The sequence below is a fragment of the Miniopterus natalensis genome, chromosome 2, assembly GCF_054644295.1.
Source record: "Miniopterus natalensis isolate mMinNat1 chromosome 2, mMinNat1.hap1, whole genome shotgun sequence".
NCBI lineage: Eukaryota > Metazoa > Chordata > Mammalia > Chiroptera > Miniopteridae > Miniopterus > Miniopterus natalensis.
The window spans coordinates 184,889,071-184,903,416 of record NC_142082.1 but is presented as its reverse complement, the minus strand read 5'-3'; the positions used below and the strand labels follow the sequence as shown (position 1 = coordinate 184,903,416).

At 56.9% G+C, this 14,346-nt stretch overlaps 1 protein-coding gene across 2 annotated transcripts in view; it reads right to left on the bottom strand.

Annotated features, from left to right (window-relative positions):
• FBLN1 (fibulin 1) overlaps nt 1-14,346 on the bottom strand; it is a 67,607-nt gene that overhangs the window by 13,766 nt on the left and 39,495 nt on the right. Inside the window, exons 15-16 of one of the 2 annotated variants that reach the window (XM_087814976.1) lie at nt 5,334-5,476; nt 2,216-2,347 (exon numbers count right to left, since the gene is read on the bottom strand). In XM_087814976.1, the coding sequence (XP_087671102.1) occupies nt 2,216-2,347; nt 5,334-5,476 (275 nt within the window). Of the gene's footprint in view, nt 1-2,215; nt 2,348-5,333; nt 5,477-12,911; nt 13,366-14,346 lie in introns of those variants that run through there. The other variant, XM_087814977.1, reaches the window with a different exon arrangement.

The following is a 14,346-nucleotide window of genomic DNA, read 5'->3' as shown; positions in this document are numbered from 1 at the left end:
CCAGCCCAGAATTCCAAAGACCAGGGCACGCGTGACCAAGCACTAAGGGACAACCGCTCTGCCCCATCCACATTCCATTCCCAGGGAGCGGGGGTGGCACTGGTGGTCGCCTCTCATGCCCCATGGCCCTGTTCCATGCCCCACTCTGCCCCCCAGTCTCTATGAGAAGACCAGTGAACCCCCTTGACTCTCTGGGCCTCAGTTTCCCCCCTTACAATAGAAGGGGTTGGCAGAAGTGGTCTCCGGGAGGCTCCAACATGCCAGGATTTTCTGCCCCAGTGGATGGGAAGCCAAGAAACAGAGCCTCCCAGGTTGGTTCTGTTTAGAGTATGGATGCTGCTAGAAAAACGTGCGGGGCCATCCTGGATCTGAGCCCGGCCAGCTGCTGCCAAACCTCCTGGCTTGGGTCACCCCAGGGAGGATTAGGCTGGGAGCCCACCCCCAGGAGAGCCCTCGTAGGCCGCGGAGACCTGTCGCGTCTCCTTGTGCACGCCTGCTTCGGGATTGTGTGTTTGTGATCTCTCCCTGCTGGAATGCAAAGCCCCTGGGGCAGGGGCTACATGGTATTTACCCGTCTCTGTATCTACCATGCCCAGCCCAGGGCCCAGCACAGGGGGCTCAGGAAGGTTCTGACTCCAGCTCCTAAGGTCCCCAGTGCTGTGAATTACCCCAGAGAAGCCATGTCCCGGCCACACCTGCAGGCCCAGTATCAAGCCCAGGGCTCGCTCGAGGTGGGCGTCTGCGTGTCGTCAGGATGCTCACGCTCCACCCCTGCGCACACACACACACACACACGCGCGTGTGGCACAAACCCTGACCCTATTTCCTCCTGCCTGTTTTCGTCTCCAGGTGCCTAAAGGTCCCTTAAGGGCCTCTGTCTAACAAGGGGGGAAACTGAGGCCAGAGCGGGCCATGGCCCCGGGGCAGCGGCACGTTTCATGACTGCCAACAACCACACTGCATGCCCTCCCCCGGGTATCCCAGCGAGGGCTAATGTAGCATTAGTTGTAATTAACTAATTATTCCTCCTGCCAACCAGCGGAGGAGGCTGGGGGTGGGGAGCCCCCCGATGACTCATCCGTGTTTACAACATGCAAACCCATTTAAGAGCTTGTAAAGTTGCTATAAATGGCCTTTTGGCAACAGGGGAATAACGATTCCCTGTCTCCAGCTGCCAGTCTAACAATGGTTGGGTTGGGGCTTCAGGGACCAGGGTTCGAAGATCCAACAGCGCCACCTGGGGGCCATGTTCCAAAATGCTCTGCTGGGGCAGGCCACAGGGACGCCGGCTCCGGTCCACACCCCAGAATCCAGGGCCTCAAAGCCCACTCTCCCTGCCCCCTCCCCCTCCCCCGTTCACAATGGGGAAACTGAGGTACAGGGGAGGACAGGACCTAGTCTTTAGTTGCTTAGCTGCTTTGAAAACGTTCACGGTCTAAGCCTGAAATAGCAGCTGCAATAGTTATGCCGGGGGAGCTTAAATTCTGTAAAATGCGAGTTTGGGGGAGACACTGTGAACCAAATTCCCAGACTCACGTGGTGCCCTTTCCCCTCCCTCTTCACCTGAGACCTCTGCTCAGCTGCAGCCTCCTGCACCTAGTCACCCTCCCCAGGCCTTTACCTACCCAAGGCGCTGAACCTCTAGGGGAGGCTCCAGCAGGCCCAGGGTCAGAGGGCTGTGCCACACATGCTCCGTGATGCAAACTTGGTTCCTAACAGACTGACCCACGGGAGGGAACAACAAGTGGACATAAACAAGGCAAGCCAGTTCCAGGTGAGACCAGAGTGCAGGGACACCGACTCCCCGTGTGACATTCCCTCCACTGCACCCCAAGATTGAAGTCACATTAACTGCCAGTGAGCGGGGGACTGTGCCGAGCCAGGGACAAGCCTTAAACCCTGGTGATCTGGTCTGAGATTCACCGCGGTGAGACGCAGAGGCCTCTTCAATCCACCTGTTTACAAGCGAGGAGACCGAGGCCCACAGCTGAGATGGGTCCCACAGGCTCTAGCCACCCTGGGCGCTCCTGTAGGTGCTGGATGGACAGGGGGTGCTGGGGGTCCCAGCTAGGCCCTGAAGGGCAGGTGGGAGCGGACTTAGAAAGGGGGCTCAGGTGGGAGCCAAGGTGGCCCAGAGGTCTTCCGGCCCAGTTGGCACAACAGGCTGGGAAGATGAGGGGACGACTGCGCAGATGCGGACGCCTTGGCTACTCACCCACAGTCATGCCGTCCATGTAGCGCTTGATGATGTCGAAGGAGTCCCGCAGGTTCCCTTCTGTTATGTCGAAGATGAAGTCCGCGTGGTTGTCAGGATACGCTGGCGTGATGGCGCGGAGGAAGATGATCTCTGCGGAGGGAGGCGCAGTGTGGGGGTGCGGCTCGGGCTCCAGGGGGCTCCCCAGGCGCGCCCTCGGGTGCTGAGAGCCCGCGCGGGACCCTACCCCTGAGGGCTGGCTCCCCAGGCCTGTCCTGGTAATGACCAGACCGGAACCAGCTTATCCACTCCTGAGTCACACGTGAACCCACCACAAGTAACACCTGAACCCACCGCAAGTCACAGCTGAAACCCACTGTCGAGTTACACGTGTAACCCGCCATGAGCGCCACGTGAAACCCGCCATGAGTGCCACGTGAAACCCGCCATGAGTGCCACGTGAAACCCGCCATGAGTGCCACGTGAAACCCACCATGAGTGCCACGTGAAACCCACCATGAGCGCCACGTGCAATCCGCCATGAGCACGTGTAATCCGCCATGAGCACCACGTGAAACCCTCCATGAGCACCACGTGAAACCCGCCATGAGCGCCACGTGAAACCCGCCATGAGCGCCACGTGAAACCCGCCATGAGCGCCACGTGAAACCTGCCATGAGCACCACGTGTAATCCGCCATGAGCACGTGTAATCCGCCATGAGCACCACGTGTAATCCACCATGAGCACCACGTGAAACCCTCCATGAGCACCACGTGAAACCCGCCATGAGCACCACGTGAAACCCGCCATGAGCACCACGTGTAATCCGCCATGAGCACCACATGTAATCCGCCATGAGCACCACGTGAAACCCGCCATGAGCACCACGTGAAACCTGCCATGAGCGCCACGTGTAATCCGCCATGAGCACGTGTAATCCGCCATGAGCGCCACGTGAAACCCGCCATGAGCACCACGTGAAACCTGCCATGAGCACCACGTGTAATCCGCCATGAGCACGTGTAATCCGCCATGAGCGCCACGTGAAACCCTCCATGAGCACCACGTGAAACCCGCCATGAGCACCACCTGAAACCCGCCATGAGCACCACGTGAAACCCGCCATGAGCACCACGTGAAACCCATCACGAGTACCACACGAACCCTTAAGGATTGAACCATAAGGACTGGAACCTGAGCACGGAGCCCCTTCAGAAGCCAAGGGTCTATTATCCAGGGAGATCTGGTGCTGGTACCCCGTGGGCCCCGCCCGAGCCCTGGCTCCCAGCTCCCTGCCCCCCAAACTTGCACGTAAAGGCTCTTTCTCTCCTCAAAGCCAGCACTGTAGTATTGGCTCCTATGACATCAGGCAGTGAGCCCTCACTAGGTAACAGGCCTCCCTGCATGGAAAACAGGGTAGGGTGCTGAAGAGGTCAGAGGTCTAGCCCTACTTCCTACCCATGGGGAAACTGAGGCCGGGAGAGATTCTGGCTCTTTCCTGATCAGGAACTAATAGGCGGCAGGGCTAGATTCCTAGTAACTCGCCAGGAATCTTCATGAAGTTGGAAGACAGGGAGGGGCCAGGAAGGGCAAGGGAACAGGCTGGTCTCCTGCCCATGGTGACACTGGTGGGCCAGCCACTTCCCGGGTGGGCAGGGCAGCTGGGTAGTTTTGTCCATCTCCCAGGCCACAGGGCATGAAGCGGGGCAGCTGCCCTGGGCTGGAGCACAGGCCCCGCCTCTGCCCTGGCTCTGGGCCATCACCAGGGGGTCCCCTCTCTGGGCTCCAGTGTCCCTGTCTGTAAAGTGGAGGAGCAGCGCCCACTAAGGGTCCTTTCAGCACCAAAGGTGAGGCCTGGATTTTCTGGGCCCCAGGTGCTAACAGGTGTCTCCAGCCACAGCCCACTCCCTGTAGAACCAGCAGAGACCCGCCCTGGGAGAGGCCACAGTCGGCCACTAGGGCTTCGGGAGGATTTGCCTGTAGTCTGGCGGATGCATCATTTTGCTGGAGGCGAAAACCAGTCAGTGCCTTTCTCTGACCCAAGTCTGTCCCACCCTGGGGAGGTTCTGTGCCTCCCGGGCCAAGTCAGCGGGTGGGAGGCCGGCCACCTGCTCCTTGAGGCGACCACGTCTGTGGGGAGCCTCTCCTGCCCTTGCCGCCCCCACATCAGGCCTAGGTTCTGGCACGTGCCCCTGTGTCGCCTGCAGGACCTCGCACGTGAAAACAAGGGGTGTAGTCGTCGTGTGGGCTGAACGGCCCTCCCTGGGACGCTCGGAGGGCTTGTTCTCACCCCTGGGTCCCAGAGACCAGCCCCCAGCCTGACTCGCGGGAGGCTCGTCCACATTTGCTGAGTGGCAACCGTGGCCAGCTCCTCAGGAGGCCCAGGATGGAGACTGCGGCGAGGAAAGGGGCCGCTGGAGGCCACGCCAGCGCTGGCATGCGGGCTGCACCCCCAAAGCTAGGTGTACAGAGTAGGACCACATTCACAGCCTCCGCCAGGCGCTGGGAGCTGCTGCCCTGGTCCCAGCCCAGTGAGCGGTGGGCAGGCAGGAGCTCCCGGCAGGGCAGGGCTGGCACCGGAACACGGCTCCCTGGACCCAGCCTAGCCGCTCCAGTCCACCTCCCCCGGTGTCCAGGGCGGATTCCTATCGGGCTCTCCCTTACCCTTCAGCTCGTGTCTTGCTGAGCCTCTCCTGCTCCAGCCAGAAAAACTAGGCTTAGTTCCTCAAATGCCCACACTCCCCACTCGCCTCCAGACCTTTCCAGATCTGTTCTGCTCTGCCTGGCACCCTCCTCTCCACTTTCACTACATTACCTCCTCTTGACCACTCGAGCCCTGGAGTAAAAGTCACTACCTCCTGGAAGCCCTCCCAGATTCCCCAGCATTTGCCACATAATCAACATTTCATTGCTATTTGCTGAATGACTGTTACCTAGAAGAGTCCCTGAACTGGGAGCCGGAGTGGGCTGGGACTGGGGACATGGAAGACATGTGGGGGTGGGGAGAGGAGGGGCTACAATTCAAACCCCAAACCCACATCTTACCCGGGGGGGCTGCCTCGCAGGGAGCTTCCCTAGACAACGGCCTCCCCTGAGGCCCCTCAAGCCAATTCCAGGCTGTGGGGGTCGCCACGTACCTTCCGGGTGGGCGAACTCGCGGAAGGTGGGCAGGGAGACGACAGTGTGGGAGATGGTGTGCACCAGGTCCAGCATGCAGGTGACATCGTTGGGGCGGCAGGACTTGATGCAGCGGATGGTGTCTGTCTTTTCCTGGCGGGGCCTGTGGGAAGCAGAGCACAAGAGGTGGGTGGGAAATCGGACCCAGCACTCCTGCAGCGACGGGGCCAGGGGAGAGCGGCAGGCCAGCAGGTGGCCAGGCGGCCAGGCAGAGACACTGGCCCCAGGTGGCTCCGTTGGAGAACCAGTGGCCTCCACAGCCCAGCCGCTCCGTGGGGATGCCTCAGCCCCTTCCTGCAAACTGGACCAGGCCCCAAGGCCAGAGGCATGCCCCAGCTTCTGGCTGCCCGGCTGTGGGTTACCGAGGCTTTGCTATTTGCCAACTGGATGAACTGAGCTCCAGTTTCTTTTTAAAAATATGTTTTATTGATTTTAGAGAGAGAGGAAGGGAGAGGGGTAGAGAGAAGCTTTGATGGGAGAGAAACATCATGGATCGGCTGCCTCCTGCACGCCCCCTACTGGGGATCGAGCCTGCAACCCGGGCACGTGCCCTGACCGGGAATCGAACCAGTGCCCTCCTGGTTCATAGGTGGACGCTCAACCGCTGAGCCACGCCAGCCAGGCCTGAGCTCCAGTTTCCACAACAGCAAACACATGCATCCGTTCACTCGCTCAGCAAGTCTGTTTCGAGTGCCTGCTGGGTGCCAGGCACCGGGGACACCAAGGGAGTCCCCCCTTCATGGAGCCCTCGGTCGGGTGGGTCACAGGGGTCGTAAACAAGGGAGCGTGTATATAAAGTGCCCAGCTCGGGGCTCAGCACAAATTCAAGTCTACAGTTCAGGTGACGGATGGGAGGGGGGAGCGGAGGCGCTGTGGCTAGAGGTCTATGTTCCGGGCCTAGGACTAGACATGCTTTTAAAACCTTTTTTGTCATAAAACACAAATAAAAATGCGACACAACACAAAGCTAGAGTTCAAGAAGCATCGTAAGGCAAATGCAGGTGCAGAAAGAGAGCTTTGCCCGCCCCCTGAGGCCCCTTCACCTGACCCAGGCCGGCCCCCTCCTGCACCCCCACAGTAAGCCTTGCCCTGACTCCCCGGCACTGCCTCCCTGGGCTTCTCTATAGTTTCTATCACACACGTGTGCATCTTGAGACACATTGAGACTTGTCAGTTAAAATTTTTTATGTCTTTTAAGCCTGTCTGTTAATCCTCACACCAGGGTATTTTTTTTCCCACTGATTTTTTTTTTTGGAGAGAGTGGAAGGGAGGGAGGGAGGGGGAGAGAGAGAAACATGGATGTGAGAGAGACACATTGATTGGTTGCCCTCCGCACCACCCTGACCAGGGCCAGGGATCAAACGTGCAACCCAGGCACGTGCCCTATGACCGGGAATCGCACCCGTGACTCTCCGGAGCGCGGGCTGGCGCTCTAACCGCTGAGCCACACCGGCCAGGGCTTAAGTCCCTTTTCCGCTACAGGTTGCCCTCCATTCTCTTCACGTTCGCAACTGCTCTGCTTCGGAACGGAAGCGCCTGCGCTGTAGAGCTTCCTGCCCCTGGACCTGCTGGCTGCGTCCCCACCGTGCGGCTCGGGACGCTGGTCGGTCCCGTGTTCCCTGCACACTGGCAGGCGACCAGATCCCGGCTCAGACGCAGGCCCAGTCCCATTGGCCAGAGGACAGCTGGTGGCGCATCTTCCGCCAGGGGGCACGTGGCGTCTGGTCGTCTCTCTTTCTGTGAGGTCAGCAGCTCTTATGCTCAGGCCGAGACCCACTGACGCATCGGGGACTGCATGTTGTTTTTTTCATTTATTGGTTGGAAAACTTCTGTAACGAGATTCACGCTTAATTCTTCCGTGCTGTTCACCAGTGTTCAGGGTAATGAACTAGCCGGTGCATGATTTAAATATCGGTATGTACTCAAGGACTTAAACTATCTGAAGAATTTCAATCCGTTGCAACTATTGTCCTTTGTTGGAGCGCAAGTGTTCCCATCTTTGGCCAGGGAGGGGGGAAAATCAGATCAGCCCCAGGAGTCTCTGAAAGCTCTCTTGTCATCTGCTATGAAAAGGTGGTACAGCCTCACCTTGGACCTTTATTGCTACAGCTATTTCTCCAAGAAGTTTTGGGTTTGGCTTTTAATTTAATTTTTATTTTTTTAGTGGAAATGGTATTTCAAAGTCACAATCCGGATGCCAGGGTTACTCAGTGCCCCTGAGCTGGTCACTGCTTCTAGGCCTCTGCAGTGGACATTTTTAAACACAAAATACATCACGAGTTCATACTGATATTTCCCATTCAAAACAAGGATCGTACAGTTATCGTCCTTAATTTCTTTTCTATTACAAAGGAATCTCCTCTCTTCCATAGCAGAATCCTGGTTCTTAAGAACATGGGAGATGATAAAATATCCTAAATTTATTTATTTAGTTTATTCCAAAGAGTAGTCTCAGAACAACAATACTAAAATGACCACCACTAATTACTTAAAATAATGTGGTTTTTTGGCTATGTCTCTCCATTCTACCTATAAATTTTAAATAGGTGTGCTATATCTACACTGTCTGAGCATATAGCAGTGCATACTCTTTTTTCTTGTAACACTCACTTAGCTGTAGTTCTATGAGTAACTCTGCTTAATGCCTGCATTTTGATAATAGTTTGTGCTCTTTGCACACAAAAGACAGTTTTGTTGGGTATAAAATCCTGGCCTTACATTTTCTTGAGCATTCTAATAACTCATTTTCTTCTTGAAAGAAGTCTTGCTGTGGAAAAGTCTTATAATAATACAATTTTTTCCCTTAGAAGTCACTTGCTGTTTTTGCCTAGATGCCCGTAGTTTTGTTTCTTTTTCTCTTTAAAGCCCAACAATTTTATTATTCTATGGGTTTTTTTAGCGACTGTACTGATTTTATTACCTTTACTAAGCCATTTTATTTTCCCCACACTCAATGCAAAGAAATTAAATGATATAAAAAAAATACACCCTCATTATTATTCACAATAAGAAGAGTCTCCTGCATTCTGCAGGCCTGGCCGTACTGTACCGGAGGGAGCATGTCGTGGCTCAAGCAGATCAAAGCACCGTTTTGATTCTGACCCGCCGAACAGAATCTCATGCAGATTTGGTGACTGGACTAACTCCTCGGGAGCTGTGATAGACAGAACCATTTCTGTAGTATCCTTCGATCTCAGTAAATAAGACCCATACAAGAAAAGATAATCACTCTGCCCATAAATTGTGCCTATAGACTTTTTTATTTTTTAACCCTCACTTGAGGATACTTTTTCCATTGCTTTTCAGAGAGAGTGGAGGCGGAGGGGGAGAGAGAGAGAGAAACATCAATGTGAGAGAGGGAGAGAGACACATTGATTGGTGGCCTCCAGCATGCGCCCTGACCTGGGGATGAAGCCTGCAACCGAGGAACGTGCCTCCTTGGCGGGAATTGAACCTGGGACCCGTCAGTCCACAGGCTGACACTCTAACCTCTGAGCAAAGCGGGCCAGGGCTCTGGGCTCCTTCCCTAGTGTAAGGTAGAAAAGGGGCCCCTTCTCGAGCACCTGGACACAGGCACTGCTGCGGCCTGAAGACTGCTAGGTTGACGCCGCGTCTGTTACAGAGAAGACAAGGCAGGTGTCAAAACCACTGCGAGGCTAAGAAACCTCCACAACTCGCCTCCGTTCCTCAAACAGGGGAGCCCGTTCCTTTTCTAGGCTGACAGGTCCTGGCATTGGCACCGCTGCTGGCTACGGAACTCACCACCAGGGCTAAACAACTGAGCTGAGCCACCTGACAGGTGCCAGAGTAACGGAGGACACGTTCATTTTGTGAAAGTCCAAGTTTGCGCCCTTGGTCCGTCGCAAGGGCAAAAGTAGATGAGAAACCAGGTCTCAAAGGAAGCTCGGGAGGGTCATCGGCCCCTGGTAACAGGCACTCGGTCTCCGTCTGACGCAGCAGCGCGGGGCCCTTCAACTCCTGGAAACTTTTCATACGGGAGTCGCCGGAGGTCGCCGCCAGGACAAACCCGCTTCTCCCCCGGGCTCCAGGCCCACGCCCCGCTTTCTGGGCCGCCCGGGCCGCAGGGCCGCCAGGTTCGGTGTCTGCTGCCACCTCCGGCAGCTTCAAAGACCTACGTCTCGATGTTGGTCGCTCTGAGTAGGTGTGTTCAGGTATGTTGTGTCGTCTTTCAAATGGAATTTCAATGTTAAAAAAATTTCCGTAGAGTTTCTTAACTTTTTATTTTTTTAGCATTTGGTTTCCCCCCCTTGCTTTGGGTCAGCTCCTCAGAGATTTCTATTATTGGCATGTTAGATAGTCTTTGCCTACTTTCAATATCTGTCACTTTCTCTCGAAGCCTTTTCATCTCGTTTTTTGATTTATAAAAATTTTTCTTTTCAGCTTCTCTTTCTCTTATTTGTTTCTGAAATTGCTTTTTCTTTTGTTTTCCTATTACATTATTTCCTGAGTTTCATCACTGTTTCTCAGTTTCTCCCAATTCTGACTTATTTTTCTTCCACTTTTAACCATTTTCTTAGTGCCTTTCGTTTGCTTTGACGTAGGTTCCAGTTTCGATCTAGTCTGTGAGCACATCTTTCTGGTATTTACCCAGAGGGATTCAAGCCGTTCTTTATTCTCCGTTTTCTTACAATAACTTTGTATGAGATGTAACCTTGATAGTTGAATCAAGGTTAAGTCAGTTGAACCTTTTTATGTGAAACTAGTTTTCCTAAAATTTTAGTAAGAGGCAGGGTTCACGGTGGGGTATTTTTTGACTCCACGGAGCCCCCTCATCTGTCCTTTTGGCAGCTTGCTTTCTGACATCCCTCTCCCTGGACAGTCCCCATTGTCTCTCTTCCACTCCATTTTCTACTTCATGTTCCAGCAATTTTTGCATAGTGCGGGGCCCTGAGCTTCAGGGGAGCCTGGTGGTTCCGTTTCGAGGATCCCTAGGGGCCGGATCGCTCCATCCCCGCACTCCCTCTGCAAGCCCCGCGCACGCGGGCCGCGGGGGGAGCGACGTGCCTCCCCGTCTCGGCTGCCCCCCAGCCGGTCTAGGGGGCTTTGTACCTGGGAGCTATTCGGGGGCCTCCCGCTGCTCTCCCCTGCAAGGATGCCAATACCAGGCAGGTGGGCATGGGCTGTACTGGGGGGTTTGTGGGGATACCTTGTCACTTTGTTGAGTTGTAAATGTTTTCTGTGGACTTTAAAAAAATTCCTTCTCTAGTTGTCCCGTGTGTTTTTGGTTGGGATCCAGAGAGCTTCGAACACGACGGGCCGCACCTGCCCGGAATCTCTGCGCCAGACGCTCGGCACACGCGGTCTCATGTCACCTTCCCAGCCCCTTCTTCGACACCACACTGCCTCCTCCTCTAGCCAATGAAAGATCCTGTTTAGTACCTGGAAGCTGCAGAAGGGGCTCGCATCCAGGGCTTTCTGAGACGCGGCCAGGGCCACCACCTGCGCGCGCTGACTAACCAGGAGCCCTGCCTCCTCCCGGCATCTGAGGCGGCGGGGAGGCCCTCAGTGCAGACCCGGCGCCAGGCTGCCCGGCCTTGAATCCGGGCCTCGCCTGATGCCAGCTGCAGGGCTTTGGGCGAGTTACCTGACCTCTTGATGCCTCCGTGTCTTCGCTGTGAAATGCGGTCATAACTACTTTTCTCGCAAGGCCACTGTGCGGATCAGTAAGTGCCTAGAACAGTGCCTGGCCCACAGTAAGCAGCAGGTTAGCCTTCGCTGTCATCGTTTTTTTATCATCCTAATAATAATTATAATAAGCAATATTAGTATCCCCTTGAGCGCTCAGGTTAGTAGTCACTCGGTCAGAAGAGCACAGGGCCCGGCCTGCGTCGCTCAGCAGCTGAGCGTCGATCTAGGATCCAGGAGATCGAGGTTCGATTCCCAGTCAGGGCACAGGCCCGGGTTGCGGGCTCCTCCATCCCCAGCAGGGGGCGTGCAGGAGGCAGCTGATTAATGACTCTCATCATTGATGTTTCCATCTCTCTCTCCCTCTCCCTTCGTCTCTCTGAAATCAATAAAGGTATTTTTTTAAAAAATAAATAAAAGAAGTGCACCGGTCTGGGAGTCAGAGTGATGGCAGCTCTACACACAACAACCCTGGATACATCCAAACCCTCTGGACCTTCACTCCCCGTTTGATCCCAACGAGCACCCAGCACCTTCCAGTGAGTGAAAGAACCAACCCGTGCTGACTGCCCGCCATGAGCCAGACACGGCCCTGGGTGGAGTCTCACGAATCTCCAAAATAACCCAGGGACAGAGCCCCTGCTGTGTGCTGGCATCTTGCCAGGAGCTAGGGACACAGATCTGAACGAGACAGACTCGGTCCCTGCCTTCCCGGAGCTTTGTGGGTGGTGGGGAAGATGAGTGGGAAACACAGGTAAATGGCACTTGCAAACTGTGATGATCATCGCAAAGGGAGGATCACGAGAAAGGACAGAAGGAACATAAGCCCAGGTGTCAAGAAAGGCCTCTCTGAGAAAGGGCACCTAAGCTGAAGTCTAACCAACATCCAAGCCAAGGGTGCACAGGGCGTGCAAAGGGCCTGAGGCAGCAGGGAACTCGTCAGTGTGGCCTGAGGGGGGTGGGCAAGTGCAGAGCCACGTTAGGCAAGTCAAGCACTAAGTTACGCAGGGCCTTGCCGGGCACTCTGGAGGCCTGTGACAGCGGTTTGGCTGGAGCCACGGTGGAGACGGAGAGAGGCAGGTGAGTCAAAGCCCACATCGGAGGTGTCGGGACAGAACAGAACAGTCTGAACTGCAGGGTCAGCGAGCTGAGGCTCCAACACCAGGTGTGTGATCTTGGGCGAATCCCTCGCCCTCTCTGAGTCCCTGTGAGGATGACGCACCTGCCCGAGGACAGGGAAGGACCCGCCGCACACCTGGCGGCCCCTGCGAGCAGTGCATTCGCTCCCCCTCGGGCTCCGGGCCGCGGCCTTGGCGGGCGCGCCGGCCTCACACAGGCAAGAGCTGCATCCGAGACGCCGCCGCTGTGGCCGGTGTTTCTCCACCACAGGGTGGGGCTTCTCGTCAGGACAAACAGGACGGCAAACTTGAACCACACACGCACACACACACAAATCCCTTTTTTGCCTCCGTTAAATGCTCAGCTCCAGGCGACACAGGGAGGAAACCAAGCTTCAGCCTGAGGTCAGGCTCTGCCACAAACAGGCCATGTAACCTCGGCCAAGTCCCTCCCCTTCTCTGGGCCTCAGTTTCCACATTTGCAAAATGAGGGGACGGAGCTCATCAATCCCCGAGGGCCCTTCTCCACCCTCACCTCGTCCTCTGGGGTCAAGCGGGAGACGAGAGAATTCATTTGAAAGGGACACGGAGCCCCGCTCTCCCCTCACCTGGGCTCCCAGGAGGTCTGTGCGGTGACCTCCGTGGACAGGCGCTCCCAGGCGTACCCCAGTCACCCCCTGGGGGCACCAGGCAGCAGCCAGCGCTCGCTCGCCCTGATGATGACAAACAACGGAGACTCCCAGCCGCACCAAATAAACCGAGGCACTCGAGGCATGCGGGGTGGGATCGCCTGCTAAACTTTATTAAAATCCAGGCAGCCAGGAGGGTTAGAAAAAGCGACAAGAGGGAGCCCCCGCGGCCCAAAGCAAGTGCTCAGAGCTCTGCGGACACAAAGATGAAAAGCTTGGCCACAAAGGAGCTGACGGTGCCGTGGCGATAGAGGTCCATCTTGACGGTCAGGAGCAAGTCCCGGGGCTCGGGGACGGGCTTGGTGAGGGCCACCACCCCGCTGTGGGGGTTCACCTTCCGGGTGGTGAAAAAGCCCTCCTCATTGCCGCCGGTGATGGCCAGCTGCATGCTGTCCCCGGGGACGGAGCTGGAGGGGCCCATGCGGAAAACCACGGCGGGCACTTGGATGTTGGTGGGGAAAGAGAGGTGGTAGTAGGTTATTCGCAGGGGCAGCTTGTGGCACTCCTGATTCTCATGGCAAGGCAAGCGCTCACAGCGGCTGCAAGAAAGTGGACAGAGACACAGGACAGGGTTAGGGCCCATCCAGCAAGCGGGGGGACCACAGCGCGGGGCGCGGGGGCTGCTGCGCAGGGCCTCCCGCCGCCCCTCTGGCCGGCCAGGCAAGGGGAGGGGCGCCCCTCACTCACCTGCGGGAGGTGCCGCGGGCCTCGGGGCTGCCGACTCAGGCGTCGGCCTCTTCCAACACCCCCAGGGGGCGCTGGGTGGCTGCGCCCGGAGTGAGGTGTGTCCCCTTCTCACTGGCCGAGCCCCACCCCGGGCCGCACTCACAGGCGCGCCCTGCCCTCTGGGTGCCACCCAGGCTCCTGGCCCCCGGCCCCTCGGCGGTCAGGGCCGCACAGGGCTCCTGGGCGGGCTGCAGAGATGACCCTGGCAGTGATCATCTTCGCACAGCAGTCCTGGCTGCGGCCATGTACCGAGTGCCCGGCTCTTCACCACCACGCACGCCCAAGTGTGCGCCCTGCACTGCGCTGGGCGGGTGCGGTTTCCAAATGAGGAAACAGGCTGGAGGAGCCAGGGCCTCCCCAGAGTCGCAGTAAGGAAGCCAGGCCTGTGCTTGGTGAGTCTGGTCCCTGCTCCCCCTCCGGGCCTCCTGCTCCAGGCCCAGCTCCTGCCCATCCACAGCGCCAGCCAGGACGTGGCGCAGAGATGGGGACAGGGTCTAGCTTCCTGTGACAGGATGGGGACAGGTCCTATCTTCTGCCACCTGAACTCCAGGCCCATCGTACTGTGCAGGCAGCCCCCTTGGGAGGCGGAGTGGAGGTGCACAGCCCCCCGGACTCGCGGACCTGCCCAGGAAGTCCCGCCTGCTGGGCTATGGGTTCTCGGGTCGGGAGCGCCGACCGCCCTTGGCTGCCACCCGCCCCACATCAGCTCTGTAAGCTCCCACGCCTCGTGCTGGGTCCCTGGACTTCTGTGGCACTGTGCACTTATTGTGAGCGTGGCCTCTTCTGACCTCCCT